The sequence below is a fragment of the Nyctereutes procyonoides genome, unplaced genomic scaffold, assembly GCF_905146905.1.
Source record: "Nyctereutes procyonoides isolate TBG_1078 unplaced genomic scaffold, NYPRO_anot_genome, whole genome shotgun sequence".
Taxonomy (NCBI): Eukaryota; Metazoa; Chordata; class Mammalia; order Carnivora; family Canidae; genus Nyctereutes; species Nyctereutes procyonoides.
In genome coordinates, this window is record NW_026575040.1 from 12,198,299 (window position 1) to 12,211,040 (window position 12,742).

General features: G+C 34.7%; 1 protein-coding gene across 7 annotated transcripts in view; it reads left to right on the forward strand.

Moving 5' to 3' along the window:
• HERC1 (HECT and RLD domain containing E3 ubiquitin protein ligase family member 1) overlaps positions 1-12,742 on the forward strand; it is a 195,294-nt gene that overhangs the window by 49,350 nt on the left and 133,202 nt on the right. For all 7 annotated transcript variants that reach the window (XM_055320270.1, XM_055320269.1, XM_055320276.1 and 4 more), the window contains exons 3-7: positions 2,640-2,735; positions 7,298-7,492; positions 8,285-8,596; positions 10,885-10,981; positions 11,519-11,662. In XM_055320270.1, the coding sequence (XP_055176245.1) occupies positions 2,640-2,735; positions 7,298-7,492; positions 8,285-8,596; positions 10,885-10,981; positions 11,519-11,662 (844 nt within the window). The remainder of the gene's footprint in view (positions 1-2,639; positions 2,736-7,297; positions 7,493-8,284; positions 8,597-10,884; positions 10,982-11,518; positions 11,663-12,742) is intronic.

Consider the following 12,742-nt stretch of genomic DNA (forward strand, 5'->3'; position numbering starts at 1 on the left):
GTTATTTGAATTTCCACTTATCTTTAGACTATCAAAATTCCTATGGTAATAGTGTATAAAGTTATACATTTAATGTACTATATTTTCCAAAATTTAGTTTCTTTAAAAATACCTAGGTATAGTATTGTTATCTTATTTTCATTAAGAATTCTGTACAGAATGGGTTTTAGAGATATCTTTAATCCTTACTGACTGGGTATAGAGTAGTCTCACCCTTAATTACATTATCCCCCCTTACCCTTGGGGATTGTATTCTAAGACCCCCCAATAGAAGCCTGAAACAGCAGATAGTACCAAACCTTATATGTACTATGGTTTTTCTTATACATGTACCCTATGATAAAGTTTAAGTTAGGCACAATAAGAGATTAACAACAGTAATAGAATAGAACAATATAACAATATACTGTAATACAAGTTATTTAAATGTGGTTTCTCTTTCAAAATATCTTATTGTACTGCACTTACCCATCTTGTGATGATGTGAGATGATAAAATGCTGATGAGATAAAGATGAAATGAGGTGAATGAATAGATATTGTGACTTAATGTTAAGTCAATTGACCTTCTGACTATATGTCAGAAAGAGGAACATCTGCTTCTGGACTGCCTTGGGTAGCTGCAACCACACAAAGTGGAACTGTGGATGGGGGGATAGGGGAGTACAATATTGCCTATATTGGGAAGAATAGAAATCAGTGACAGTATTTGAATGATGTGTTATTCATTTGGTATTTTTAAATTTAGCAAGAACTTATTAGATTTCTTGTTTTTTCTTCCTCAGGGTACATGATGCAAATTAATAATTGCTGCTACTAGTTTTGAGTTCTTACTGTATATTAGAAACTGTGCTAATAAGCATGTTTTATCCATAACTCTAATTTTCCCAACAGCCCTAAGTAATATCAGCATTATTCCTGCCTAAGGATAAGGAGACTTATCCTTCATTCACATATCCAGTAAGTGATGGAGCCTGGATTTAAACTCAGATCAGTCTGTCACTGAAAACTTCATGTACTTTTCAACACTTTCTTTCCTCCATACTGTAGAAAGGTATAAAGAAGGGGATTATGATGGCTCTGGTACCAGCTCCTAGGAAAATACTACAGGCTGTTGTTCCTCATCTATTTTTGATTTGGTGATTACTAGAGATGGCCTTTACAATTTGGTTTTTCTCAGAAGTACTGTGCAGCTAATTATGGAATTGATAAGAGTGTACCCCTGAGTATTTGCTGGTATGTGGCAACACCTTGTATGTCTAGGTACTAGTTAATTTTGAACACTCACCTTCTGGTATGACCTGCAAGTAGCCTTACTACTCAAAAAGTGAGCCTCAGCATTGGTATATCCTGGGTGTTTGTTAGAATTGCAGAACCTTAGGCCCTATCTTTATTTACTGAATTGGAGTCTGTATTTTAACAGTCTCTAAATAATTTATGTCCATATTAAAATTTGAGAAGCACCACGTTAAATAAAAAGAAAAATTGATTTGGCAGCAGAGATTAGTACCTGATAAACTGGCCATAAATTAAATAGCTACCATTTTCATTTGTTTTATTTCTTAGGAATCATGTTAATTAAAATAGTTTGAGTTGATGAAATCATATAATCTTAGATGGGATCTTATGGGGCATCTAGGCCAACTTCCCTTCCATAGTAGATACGCTTTTCTGTGGTATATCTGCCAGTTTATCATCTAGAATATAAATATTTTTACAGTATAGTATCGATTGAAATTAAGCCATGGATGAAAATATCACAATTAGAGGAACTTGACATTTGTAATCTAAAGATTTAAGGATTTAGGAATTTGAAGGATCAGTGAGATCAAATTCACTTTCTGGTTTGTCATTTTTTGGTGACAGAATTGATTTCTGGTCACAGCCTTGGGCTCTACTCTGGAGAGTCCCAGAGAGGTACTCTGATTCCTTAGCTGTAATAGGTAAAAGATGCATTATTTCTAGCATAGTCAGGTGGCTACATGAACTGATTTGTGGACTTTAGTTTTGCTGAAACTAAGAAGGGAGGAACAGACTTTCTGCTGCTCTGGCAAAGGTCATCACTCAAGCTGGTTATGTTCTACTTGCTTGTATCCTCATGGACAGGTGGGCAAGGAAGCCCGGAGAGTAGAATATTTCCTGGGGCCTCACTTACTGGATATTGGCCACCCAAAGAATATGTAATTGGCAAAATTCTGCCTCTGTGTTTGTTTCTGGGTCAAGCCCACTATTGAATAAACAATCATTAAAGAATTAACACTTAATGTACTGTATCATTCTATAGCTCCATCTTTGTAATGCTTCTGTGTAAAAGTTGGTTTCATGACCTAATGTTAGGATTTGATCTTAGCATAATCATATAAACAATTCCTCAGATATTTTTATAGAATATATTTTTTTAAATTTTTATTTATTTATGATAGTCACAGAGGGAGAGAGAGAGAGAGGCGCAGAGACAGAGGCAGAGGGAGAAGCAGGCTCCATGCACCGGGAGTCCGATGTGGGATTCGATCCTGGGTCTCCAGGATCGCGCCCTGGGCCAAAGGCAGGCGCCAAACCGCTGCGCCATCCAGGGATCCCTTTTTATAGAATATTTAAGTGACTTTTAATACATGTGTTTCTCTCCTTCTGAAACTGTAGGGTTCATCTGCTGATCGGACTCAGTGGAGGGAACCAACCAGAACATCTGATGGCTTGTGCTCACTCTATGAGGCAGCTTTGTGTCTCTTTGAAGAGGTATGTAAATAATCATGGCTTTTACATGAAAAGCTACTTTGTCTTAAAGTGCTATAGCTTGTATTTATCCCTTAAAAATAATTATTCAGTGTTTGGAAAGGTTGCAGAAAAAAAGCATCAGTGGTTGTCTCTAAAAATGGAGCTAGGGTGTCTGTTATAAGGAATGGGAAGGAGACGTACTTTTTAATGTATACCCTTTTATTCATTTTGAACTTTGTATCATGTGCAGGTAACTTTAAAAATTTATTAAATAAAAACATACAGAGAGACATACAAACAAACGTCAGGCTTAACGAATTATTACAAAATAAATATTCTCTTAATCTGTATCCAGGGAAAGAAGAGATAAAACTACCACCCACTCTAAATGGTTTTTTCATGTCCTAGTTTAACCTGTGTCTTCCTCCCCTAAGCAGCCATTCTCCTGACTTTTAGAGTAACCCCTTCCTTGCATTTATTGTTGTGTCACCCAAGTGTGTATCCCTAGACACTATAGTGCAGTCTTGCCTATTTAAAAAAACAAAAAACAAAACCCAGATATCTTTCAAATCTCTCAATCCAGAGATACCCCTCCATTTTTTTCTTTATCTTCAATGTTTTTGTTCAGGAACCTGGTCTTTTTACTGATTGGTTATTCATAATGCAGTTCACTATGTCCTGTTTATTTCCTGCAAATTGACAGGTGGATCCAGAGGCTTGACCTGAGGATTGATGGGTCCTAGGTTTGATCACTTTGGCAAGACCATACATGATGTTGTGGTATTACCAACTCTTGATGCTTAATGACTACATTTATTAATTCATTGGTGGTTGGTTGTAAATTGTGATAGTTTAATTGTATCATTTCTCTTTCATTTATTCATTAGATTTTTTTTTAAAGATATTATTCATTCATGAGAGAGACAGAGTGAGGCAGAGACATAGGCAGAGGGAGAAGCAGGCTCCCTGCGGGGAGTTTGATGGTGGAACTCGATCCCAAGACCCTGGGATCATGACCTGAGCCAAAGGCAGATGCTCAACCACTGGGGTACCTTAGTGCCCTTCATTGGATTGTTTTTATAAAGATGATTCCCGTACCAACTATTTGGTTACTCTGCTTCAGTTCATATAAGAAAGGCTGAATAAATGGTTAACTGTGTCTATATCCAGGTTTTAAAAGTTTTAACACTGATTTTATATATTAATGTTCAGTTTAATAAATTGATCTGTTGTCTTCCAAAGTAGACCAGTTAATTTCACTTGAAAAATATCATTATGAACCCACAGACTTAAACGTGTTTGAGTTTTTTTTTTTTTTTTCTTACGTGTTTGAGTTTTAACCCATTAAATAACTATCTGTAGTGGAGCTCATACTGTTTCATTTTTGGCCAATAGTCTTTTAAGATAGTAGTCTCTTCAGGGTAGTTCCTAAGTTTTTTTTGTTGTTGTTTTGTTTTGTTTTTTAAGATGTATTATTTGAGAAAGGGTGTGTGCAAGCAGGGGCAGAAGGAGGGGAGAGAGAGAATCTTAAGCAAACTCCCTGCTGAGTGCGGAGTCCTACCCAGGTCTCAATTCCACAACCCTGAGCTGAAACCATGAGTTGGATACTTAATTGGCTGAGCCATCCAGGCACCCTCTTAAGTTCTTTTGATATAGGCCTAATAATCTTTCATAGCTTTCTTGCTTTTTGACATGTCACATTATTCCAGATTCATCTTGTACATTTCTTGCTTTAGATCTAGAATCAGCTAGCTGTTTCTTCAAAAAGCTCTGGTTACTTTTAGCAGGAAATAGTATTTTAGAACCATAATCAGGGTGCTAAATAGGTTCATCACTACTGAGTATTTTGTTTGTAGGCTTTTGTCATGGGCAGAGCTAGGGTATATGTGTGTGGTGTTTAAGCTAAAATACCTCATGATTTGATACTAGTACTTTCAGATTCAGGGCCATAGAATATTTATTTATTTAGGCCATAGAATTTTTACTTAATGTTTTCTGTATTATGTCTCTCTCTCTCTTTCTTCTTCTTCTTCGTCTTCTTCTAAGATTTTATTTGTTTTGAGGAGAGAGAGAGGGCTCACAAGCAGTGAGGAGAGGAAGAGGGAGAGCAGGCTTCCCACTGAGCAGGGGGCCTGATTCGGGGCTCTATACCAGAACCCCAGGATCATGACCTGAGCTGAAGACAGATGTTTAACCGACTGAGCCACTCAGGCGCCCACTTTTCTCCCTTCTTTCTTCTAAACTAAGAATAGTTATTCTCAAGGATACAAGCATGGAAGAATTAGAATACCCCATAATTACTTACTTGTTTTAATCACTTACTACATATACACAAACAGCAGTCCTAAAATAAAGCAAATACTATCACTATATGACTACTGAAACATTACATTTTTAATGTTCTCCTTGTTTTTTATATTTATATTAAACGTACATAGAGCATCCTATTCACTTCCTTTTAACCCTCATTTAGTTTTACAAGTAACTACGTATTAATGCTCATAGTCCATCTCTCTATTGATGTCTTTTTCTTCTTTTTGATTGTCTGAAGCTCATTTTCTAGTACTTTCCTCTGTAAAGGCCATTGCAACAAGATTCTCTTAATTCTCATGTGTTAATAATTGCTTTCTCTTTATACTTGGCTCACATGTTCTTTTCTTCTGCTGTTAATCCATTTTTGTTAATCCATGTCCTCTGACATGAACCTTTTGCTGTCAAAGTCTGAAGATAATCTGATTTTATTTCCCATAGGAGTTATGTGCTTGTGTTTTTTTGCTGATCTTTCTTTAAACATCAGTAGTTTGCTTGAATATATCTAGACATAATTCGTTCTGGTTTGATATTATCAGAGATGTGAGAATTTCAGTGTATTGTTTCAAATCTTTTTTATCTCAGGAAAGTTTCCCTAAATTATAGTTTTTAGTATTTAAAAATTTTTAAAAATTAAATTGGTTTTAATTTAAACCAATTAAAAATGCATTAAGCCCTAGTAAATAAATGAGCAGAAGTTAGTGGTAAATAAATGGAAAACCTTTAGTTTGTTGATAATGAAATGTGAAGATAATGCATCCACTTTTATCCCATTTAAGTTTATAAAAAATTAGAGGCGTAATACTTATTATTGGTATGGCTGTAGTGAGACTGGTACTCTCATATAAATGTATTCCTTGATTAGGGTAACTGGGATGGCCACCCTGGGTCCTATCCTTTGTCAGGGTTGTGGGGGCAGCAGGTCAAGAAGTGTGAGTTTTTAAAAAGCATTATGAATGGCAATAGGCTTTACCATTATATTTAGTACAGATGGCAAATGAGCGATGATTTTTACTTTATTTATACATAAAATATATTGCTGGTGATATGTAGTAGAACCATTTTGGAAAGCAGTTTTTTTTTTTTTTAAGGATTTACTTATTTATTTATGAGAGACACAGAGAGAGGCAAAGACCACAGGCAAAGCCTGATGTGGGACTTGGTCCCAGGACACCGGGATCATGTCCTGAGCCAAAGGAAGGCCTATGCTTAACCACTGAGCCACCCAGGCATCCCTGGAAAGCAGTTTTTTATAGTATATTTCAAGAATCGTAAGATTATTGTCTTTTGGGGGTATAGTAGCCCATTTCTGAGCCTCTCTATACTTAAGTAACAGAATGTAGTAACAACTATGTTCTTTTTTTTTTTTTAACAACTATGTTCTTAAAAATGGCTTATATAACAAAAAGAGTTTAAATGTCCTACTTAAAAGAAAAGGGTTAAGTAAATTGGGGTTTTTATATTAGGTGGAAAATTATCAGTTCATTCATGAAGATTAGGTAGCCATGGAAAATTTTGCATGACTTTTGTTTCATCACTTTTATATATCCACTGTGATAACTAAGTTAAAGAACATATATATGCAAAATTCTGAAAGAATGTACATAAAAAAGATAACATTCATTGTACTAAGGTGATAGGATTATTTTTTTAAATTTTTATTTATTTATGATAGTCATAGAGAGAGAGAGAGAGAGAGAGAGGCAGAGACACAGGCAGAGGGAGAAGCAGGCTCCATACACCGGGAGCCCGACGTGGGATTCGATCCTGGGTCTCCAGGATCGCGCCCTGGGCCAAAGGCAGGCGCCAAACCGCTGCGCCACCCAGGGATCCCAGGTGATAGGATTATCAATGGGTTTTTTTTTTCCCCCTCTACTTCTTCTTTTTTTAAGTAAGCTCTACCCAAATGTGGGACTTGAACTCACAATTCTAAGATCAAGAACTACATGCTTTTCCAACTGAGCCAGCCAGGCACCCCTTCTAAATTGTTTTTTAAGCCTTTTCTTTCTGTAATGCTGTTTGCACGATAATTATTAGTTTAAAAAGTCTTGATCGTGTGTCTCCTCCTCCCCATTTTACCACCTTAATTAGTATCTTCTGCAGAAGTAGTAGTCTAGTCATCTGTTAAAATTGGGTGTATTGTTCTTAGGTTATTTGACCAGTTGAGAGTTTTAGAAGGAAAATAAACAATAATTTCAGCAATATTTATAAAAATATCTCCATTAAGAACAACTTGCCTACTTATTGCATGTTTTTAATTTAAAACCTATTAGGTTTGCAGAATGGCATCTGATTACTCAAGAACGTGTGCTAGCCCAGATAGCATTCAGACTGGTGATGCTCCCATTGTCTCAGAAACCTGTGAGGTTTATGTTTGGGGGAGCAACAGCAGCCATCAGTTGGTGGAAGGCACACAGGAGAAAATATTACAGCCCAAACTGGCTCCCAGTTTCTCTGATGCTCAGACGGTGAGTTCTCTGCATATTTTACAAACTGGTAGATGACAGGGTTTGTTATAAGTAGTGTTAAGAGCCTTTTTTAAGTGAGTGAAGATCCTTGTTTCTTATCTAGATTGTTTCTATATACCATGCTGTATTGTTTTTTTCATTTTAATAGGAAAAAAAACATTTTTAGTCCATTTCCCTAACATAGTTCCAAGTTTCAAAAAATTAAATTAGGAGCTGGATTTTTGAAAAGGATCATGAATGACAGCAGACTTACCATTATATTCAAATGCAAATGGTAAATAGGACTTAAGTAAAAGCTAGAATTTTCCCTTTCCCAGATTGGCATTTTATTATCTTATTATCACTTTTTTACATTTGTAGCTATTCAGCCAAGCTAGAACTTTCTATTTTATTATTATTTTCATTAAAACTTAGGTCTTTTTCAAATGAGTGGAAAATATATTTTATATGGTCCTTGCCATAATGGAGTCTAAGGAATTTATAGGATAATTTTATTTCTTGCCCTTCACTCACCAATTATAAGAAGAGGCTAAAACATTTTACTTTGTTTTATTGAATCATGACTGGGTAGATACCCTGAAGAGAGAAAATATACATTAATTTGACAATAAAGTCAACATGAAAAGCCCATTAATAATAGTTTTCTTAATTTTCTGTTTAGTCTCTCTGGAGAATCGTGCCATATTCTGCTTTTAAAGACTTCCTTTTGAACCTCTTTGATAAAACTAGTATTAAATATTATATTTTGATTCTCACAGAAGCATTTTATTTTACTGTTCTGTTTGCTTATAGATTGAAGCTGGACAATACTGCACTTTTGTTATTTCTACGGATGGCTCTGTCAGAGCTTGTGGTAAAGGCAGCTATGGGAGACTGGGCCTTGGAGATTCTAATAATCAGTCCACTTTAAAAAAGCTAACATTTGAACCTCACAGGTCCATTAAAAAGGTTTCATCTTCTAAAGGATCTGATGGTCACACTTTAGCTTTCACCACAGAAGGAGAAGTCTTCAGTTGGGGAGATGGTGATTATGGGAAACTGGGACATGGAAATAGTTCAACACAGAAATATCCCAAGCTTATTCAGGGGCCTCTGCAGGGAAAGGTATGTGCTTTTTTTTTTTTTTTTTTGGATTTAAAAATAATTAGATGCACTCTGCTATAAATTATGATATATTTCAGATTTTGATGTATCCTTTCTGAAGTTCACCCACCCCCAAATCCTTTTTATCTTTTGCATATTTCCTTTATCGCTTACAGAACACTTTCACATACATTACTTAATTTTAATTCTTATGACAACTTTTTTTTTTAAGATTGATTTATTTATTTATGATAGAGAGAGAGGCAGAGACACAGGCAGAAGGAGAAGCAGGCTCCATGCCAGGAGCCTGATGTGGGACTCGATCCCGGGACTCCAGGCTGGCACCCTGGGCCAAAGGCAGACACCAAACCGCTGAGCCACCCAGGGATCCGCGACAACTTTGTTAAAGTAGTTATTATTCTCATTTCACATAAGGAAACAGAATCATCCACTTCACAAATACTTGTTCAGTATCTTCCAAATGCCACACGATGTTTTAGGCATTAGACATGCAGCAGTGAACAAAACAGGCATGGTCCTTGCTCCCATGCAGCTTCTAATCTGTGGATAGAGATAAGTAAGCACACAAAATGATTTCAAATAATAGTAAAAGAAAAAATTGAGTAATGTAGTAGATACTAATTTGGGTGAGGTGTGGTATTATATAATGAGGTTATAAAATTGGAGAAGGTGGCATTTTAATAGAAATGAGGCATTTAACATGGTTAACTAACTTTCCTAAGGTCACACACAATTAATTAGCACCATTAGAAACTGAGCGAAGATCTTTTCTTATTTCTGTTTACCCTCTTTAAAAGAAATGCAATTATACAGGTTCTTCCATTTTAAGATTACAGTCTTTCCACAAAAGTTTTTTTGTGTAAGACCCCTTCAAAGTTTAAATTTTTATATTATGCCACAATTGTAAGTGGGACACTTCTCCTTCGAGAGGTTGTCTGACAAGATTGGCTATCAAATGAGTTTTAGTTTATTATAATTTACAGTATTTTAACTTAGACATCAATCCCAAAGCAGTGAGCCTTAGAATGTTCCACTTGACAGGATCATGGGGTACTTGATGAGTTGCTGAATGTGGGGCTTTAAAGATATTTTCAGATAAATACTATTTGATGTTGTATTTTCATAGTCTTTCTAGCACCTTCTTTCTTCCTTAATTCCAATTCTTTAAAAATTCTTTTACTTATATTCCTTTTAATGTCCTATTTTTAATGGAAACATTGCCAATTAAGTATAACTTAGTATGAATGTCATAAAGGAAAAATGTTCCAGAAAGTAAATTAATACTTTACAGATAAAAATTTCTGAAGTTTTTAGCATATTATCTAGAATGTATTCGGTGCTCAGTGTTTTTCTTAAAGATTTTATTTATTATTCATTTGAGAGAGAGAGATATTGTACATGAGTAGGGGGAAGGGCAGAGGGAGAAGCAGACTCCCTACTGAGCAGGGAGCCCGATATGGGGGTGACTCATGGCTCAATCCCAGGACCCTGAGATCATGACCTGAGCCAAAGGCAGATGTTTAACTACATGGTGCTCAGTATTTTTAATTGAATCTAAATTTTGAATTTTTTTTTAATTTTGAATTTTTTAAAGTGAGTTCTAATTTTGGGGGATTGTAAAGATGCAGAGTAATTAGTATAGACTTTTTTTTTTTAACTGTTATGATCTCCTGGTTATATATTGTAAACTCTTACTCCCCTGATTCTACTCATCAACTATATAGCTAAATGAGGGTAAAGAGATACTGCTAAGAGTTTAATTAATGTAAGCTTACATACTGCTTAGATCTTTCCACATTGGTAATAGTCACTATGTTTTTGAGAATTACCCTTATTATGTAATGAATTTTTCTTGATTAGCCAGGATTATAGATTTTATATTAACATTGTATTTAAAATTTTTTCATTGTTCCATGAGTGTTTAGCCTCTGCCACCTCTTGGAGTAAAAAGGCTTGATTGGTATTATAATATTCTTGCAAAGTGATTATTAGATTGATGTGTTCAGGGCTCCTACTAACCTTTGCAGTGCCTTTGCATGAATTAAAGAAAGCTATTATCTTCTCTGGGTGGAAGCCAGGCTTCATGGCTTGGCAAACAGAGCAGAGATTGTATTTCAGCACTTTCATAACCCCAGGCACCCTTGCCCTGGGCATAGACTCTACAACTGTACATGGCAACTTTTGTAAATATCAGTATCTCCGAAGTCTCTGTGCAAAAGATCAAATATGAACCATATGTTTTAACGTATTCATGTTTTTCATCTTGGTGTGCTTTGTGTGCAATGCAGGTAGTTGTTTGTGTGTCTGCTGGGTACAGACATAGTGCTGCTGTCACAGAGGATGGTGAATTGTATACATGGGGTGAAGGAGACTTTGGAAGATTAGGTAAGCTTTTTAAAAATTGAAGTTACAATCACAGAACAATAGAAATGATGGTTACTAGATTTAATAGGTCAAAAATATTGCTTATTTTGTTAGTTTTAGCTCAGAGAAGACAGTTTTATACAACAAATACCTGGATTCTAGTGCTGAAATTTAAGCTCCAATTAAATCTAGCAAGTATTTACTGAGTACCTATTATGAGCAGATACTGAAGGATTTCATGGACAAGAAAGATACCGTCATGATCTGAAGTGTGTGAAAACAAATTTACATGAGCATGATACTAGATAAGTGCTATGAGAGAAGCATATATAGATTATTCTAATGATTCACTGAAGGGACGGAGTGTCTCAGTTTGAGAGTAGCCTAAAAGATTGGATGAGAAGATAAATACTAGAAATGATTCTGTCTTTCATATTTAATTGCACTTTAAAAATACCTCATTTCTGTCATTAACTCAGAATGTTTATTACAACTGTGAAGTAATGGCCTAAAGAAAAAGAGTTAACATTATTCTTTCTTGTGTGTGTTTTATCCAAGGTCATGGAGACAGTAATAGCCGTAACATTCCAACATTAGTAAAAGACATTAGCAATGTAGGAGAGGTTTCTTGTGGCAGTTCACATACTATTGCTTTGTCTAAAGATGGGAGAACTGTGTGGTCTTTTGGAGGAGGAGATAATGGTATGTAAAAAATTATTTGATAGCTTTGGGCTTGTTTTGTTGAGATTTCAAAAAAAATTTACTTTCTGTTCTACATAGTTATTGTAGGAAAACTCTATAAAGATGAGTAGAAATTTAAAAAATTTAAATGAACTATTTCAGCAAATGTTGCTATAGCCATTGTTAAAACTTTCATAGACCTCTAAATATATGTTTATATAAATATGTACATATATTTCCACATAGATATATTTTTTGAAAACCAAAGCAGACCTATATATATATAAAAGATATCTTAGATATCTTAGATATCTTAGATATTTTTGAAACCAAAGCAGACATATATATATACATATATGTCTAAGATATTAGATATCTTAGATATCTTAGATATTTTATAACCTGCTGGTTTTTATCTATTGGCATTTTAAAATATCTTTCTATGTCAACAAATAGGGCTCTATGTTTTTCTTTTAAGTAGCTCTATGTTTTCCTTTATGTGATTATAATACAACTTAAAAAAATCAGTTTATTATTGAGTACCTAGATGGTTTCCAAATATTTTTCTGTACCAAAAAGAACCCGATGAATGACTAAATGATAGTTGTGACTGTTTACATATTCACAAGTACCAGCAGTATGAGATTGCTTATTTCCCCATATCTTCCATTAACAACACTGGGTTATAAAATTAAGATTATTTAAAAATAATTTCAGTAGTGAAAATGGTATCATTTAATTAATATTTCCTTGATTCTTAGGTTGAATTTATATGTTGTTGGCCATTTGTTTTTCTTCTTTAGTGATTTGCCAAGTTTTCTATTTTAATGATTGGGTTTGTTCAAAGATTAAAAATAATTAGATATATATGCACTCCTTGTGTATAATCTATTTATTACATCAGCAAATTTGAAATTAGAAAATGACCATTAAATGTAGATAAAGAAAAACAATTTTCCATATCTCCTTTAAAGTGATTTTATTTGCTTGAAATTAAGATTCAGAAGCCTGTTGGTTGTTTCTTTCTTATAACAAAAACATTTGTTTGTTAACCTCCTCTGCTGTCAGAGTTTTGCACATCTGTCTGGTTAGTGATAAAAA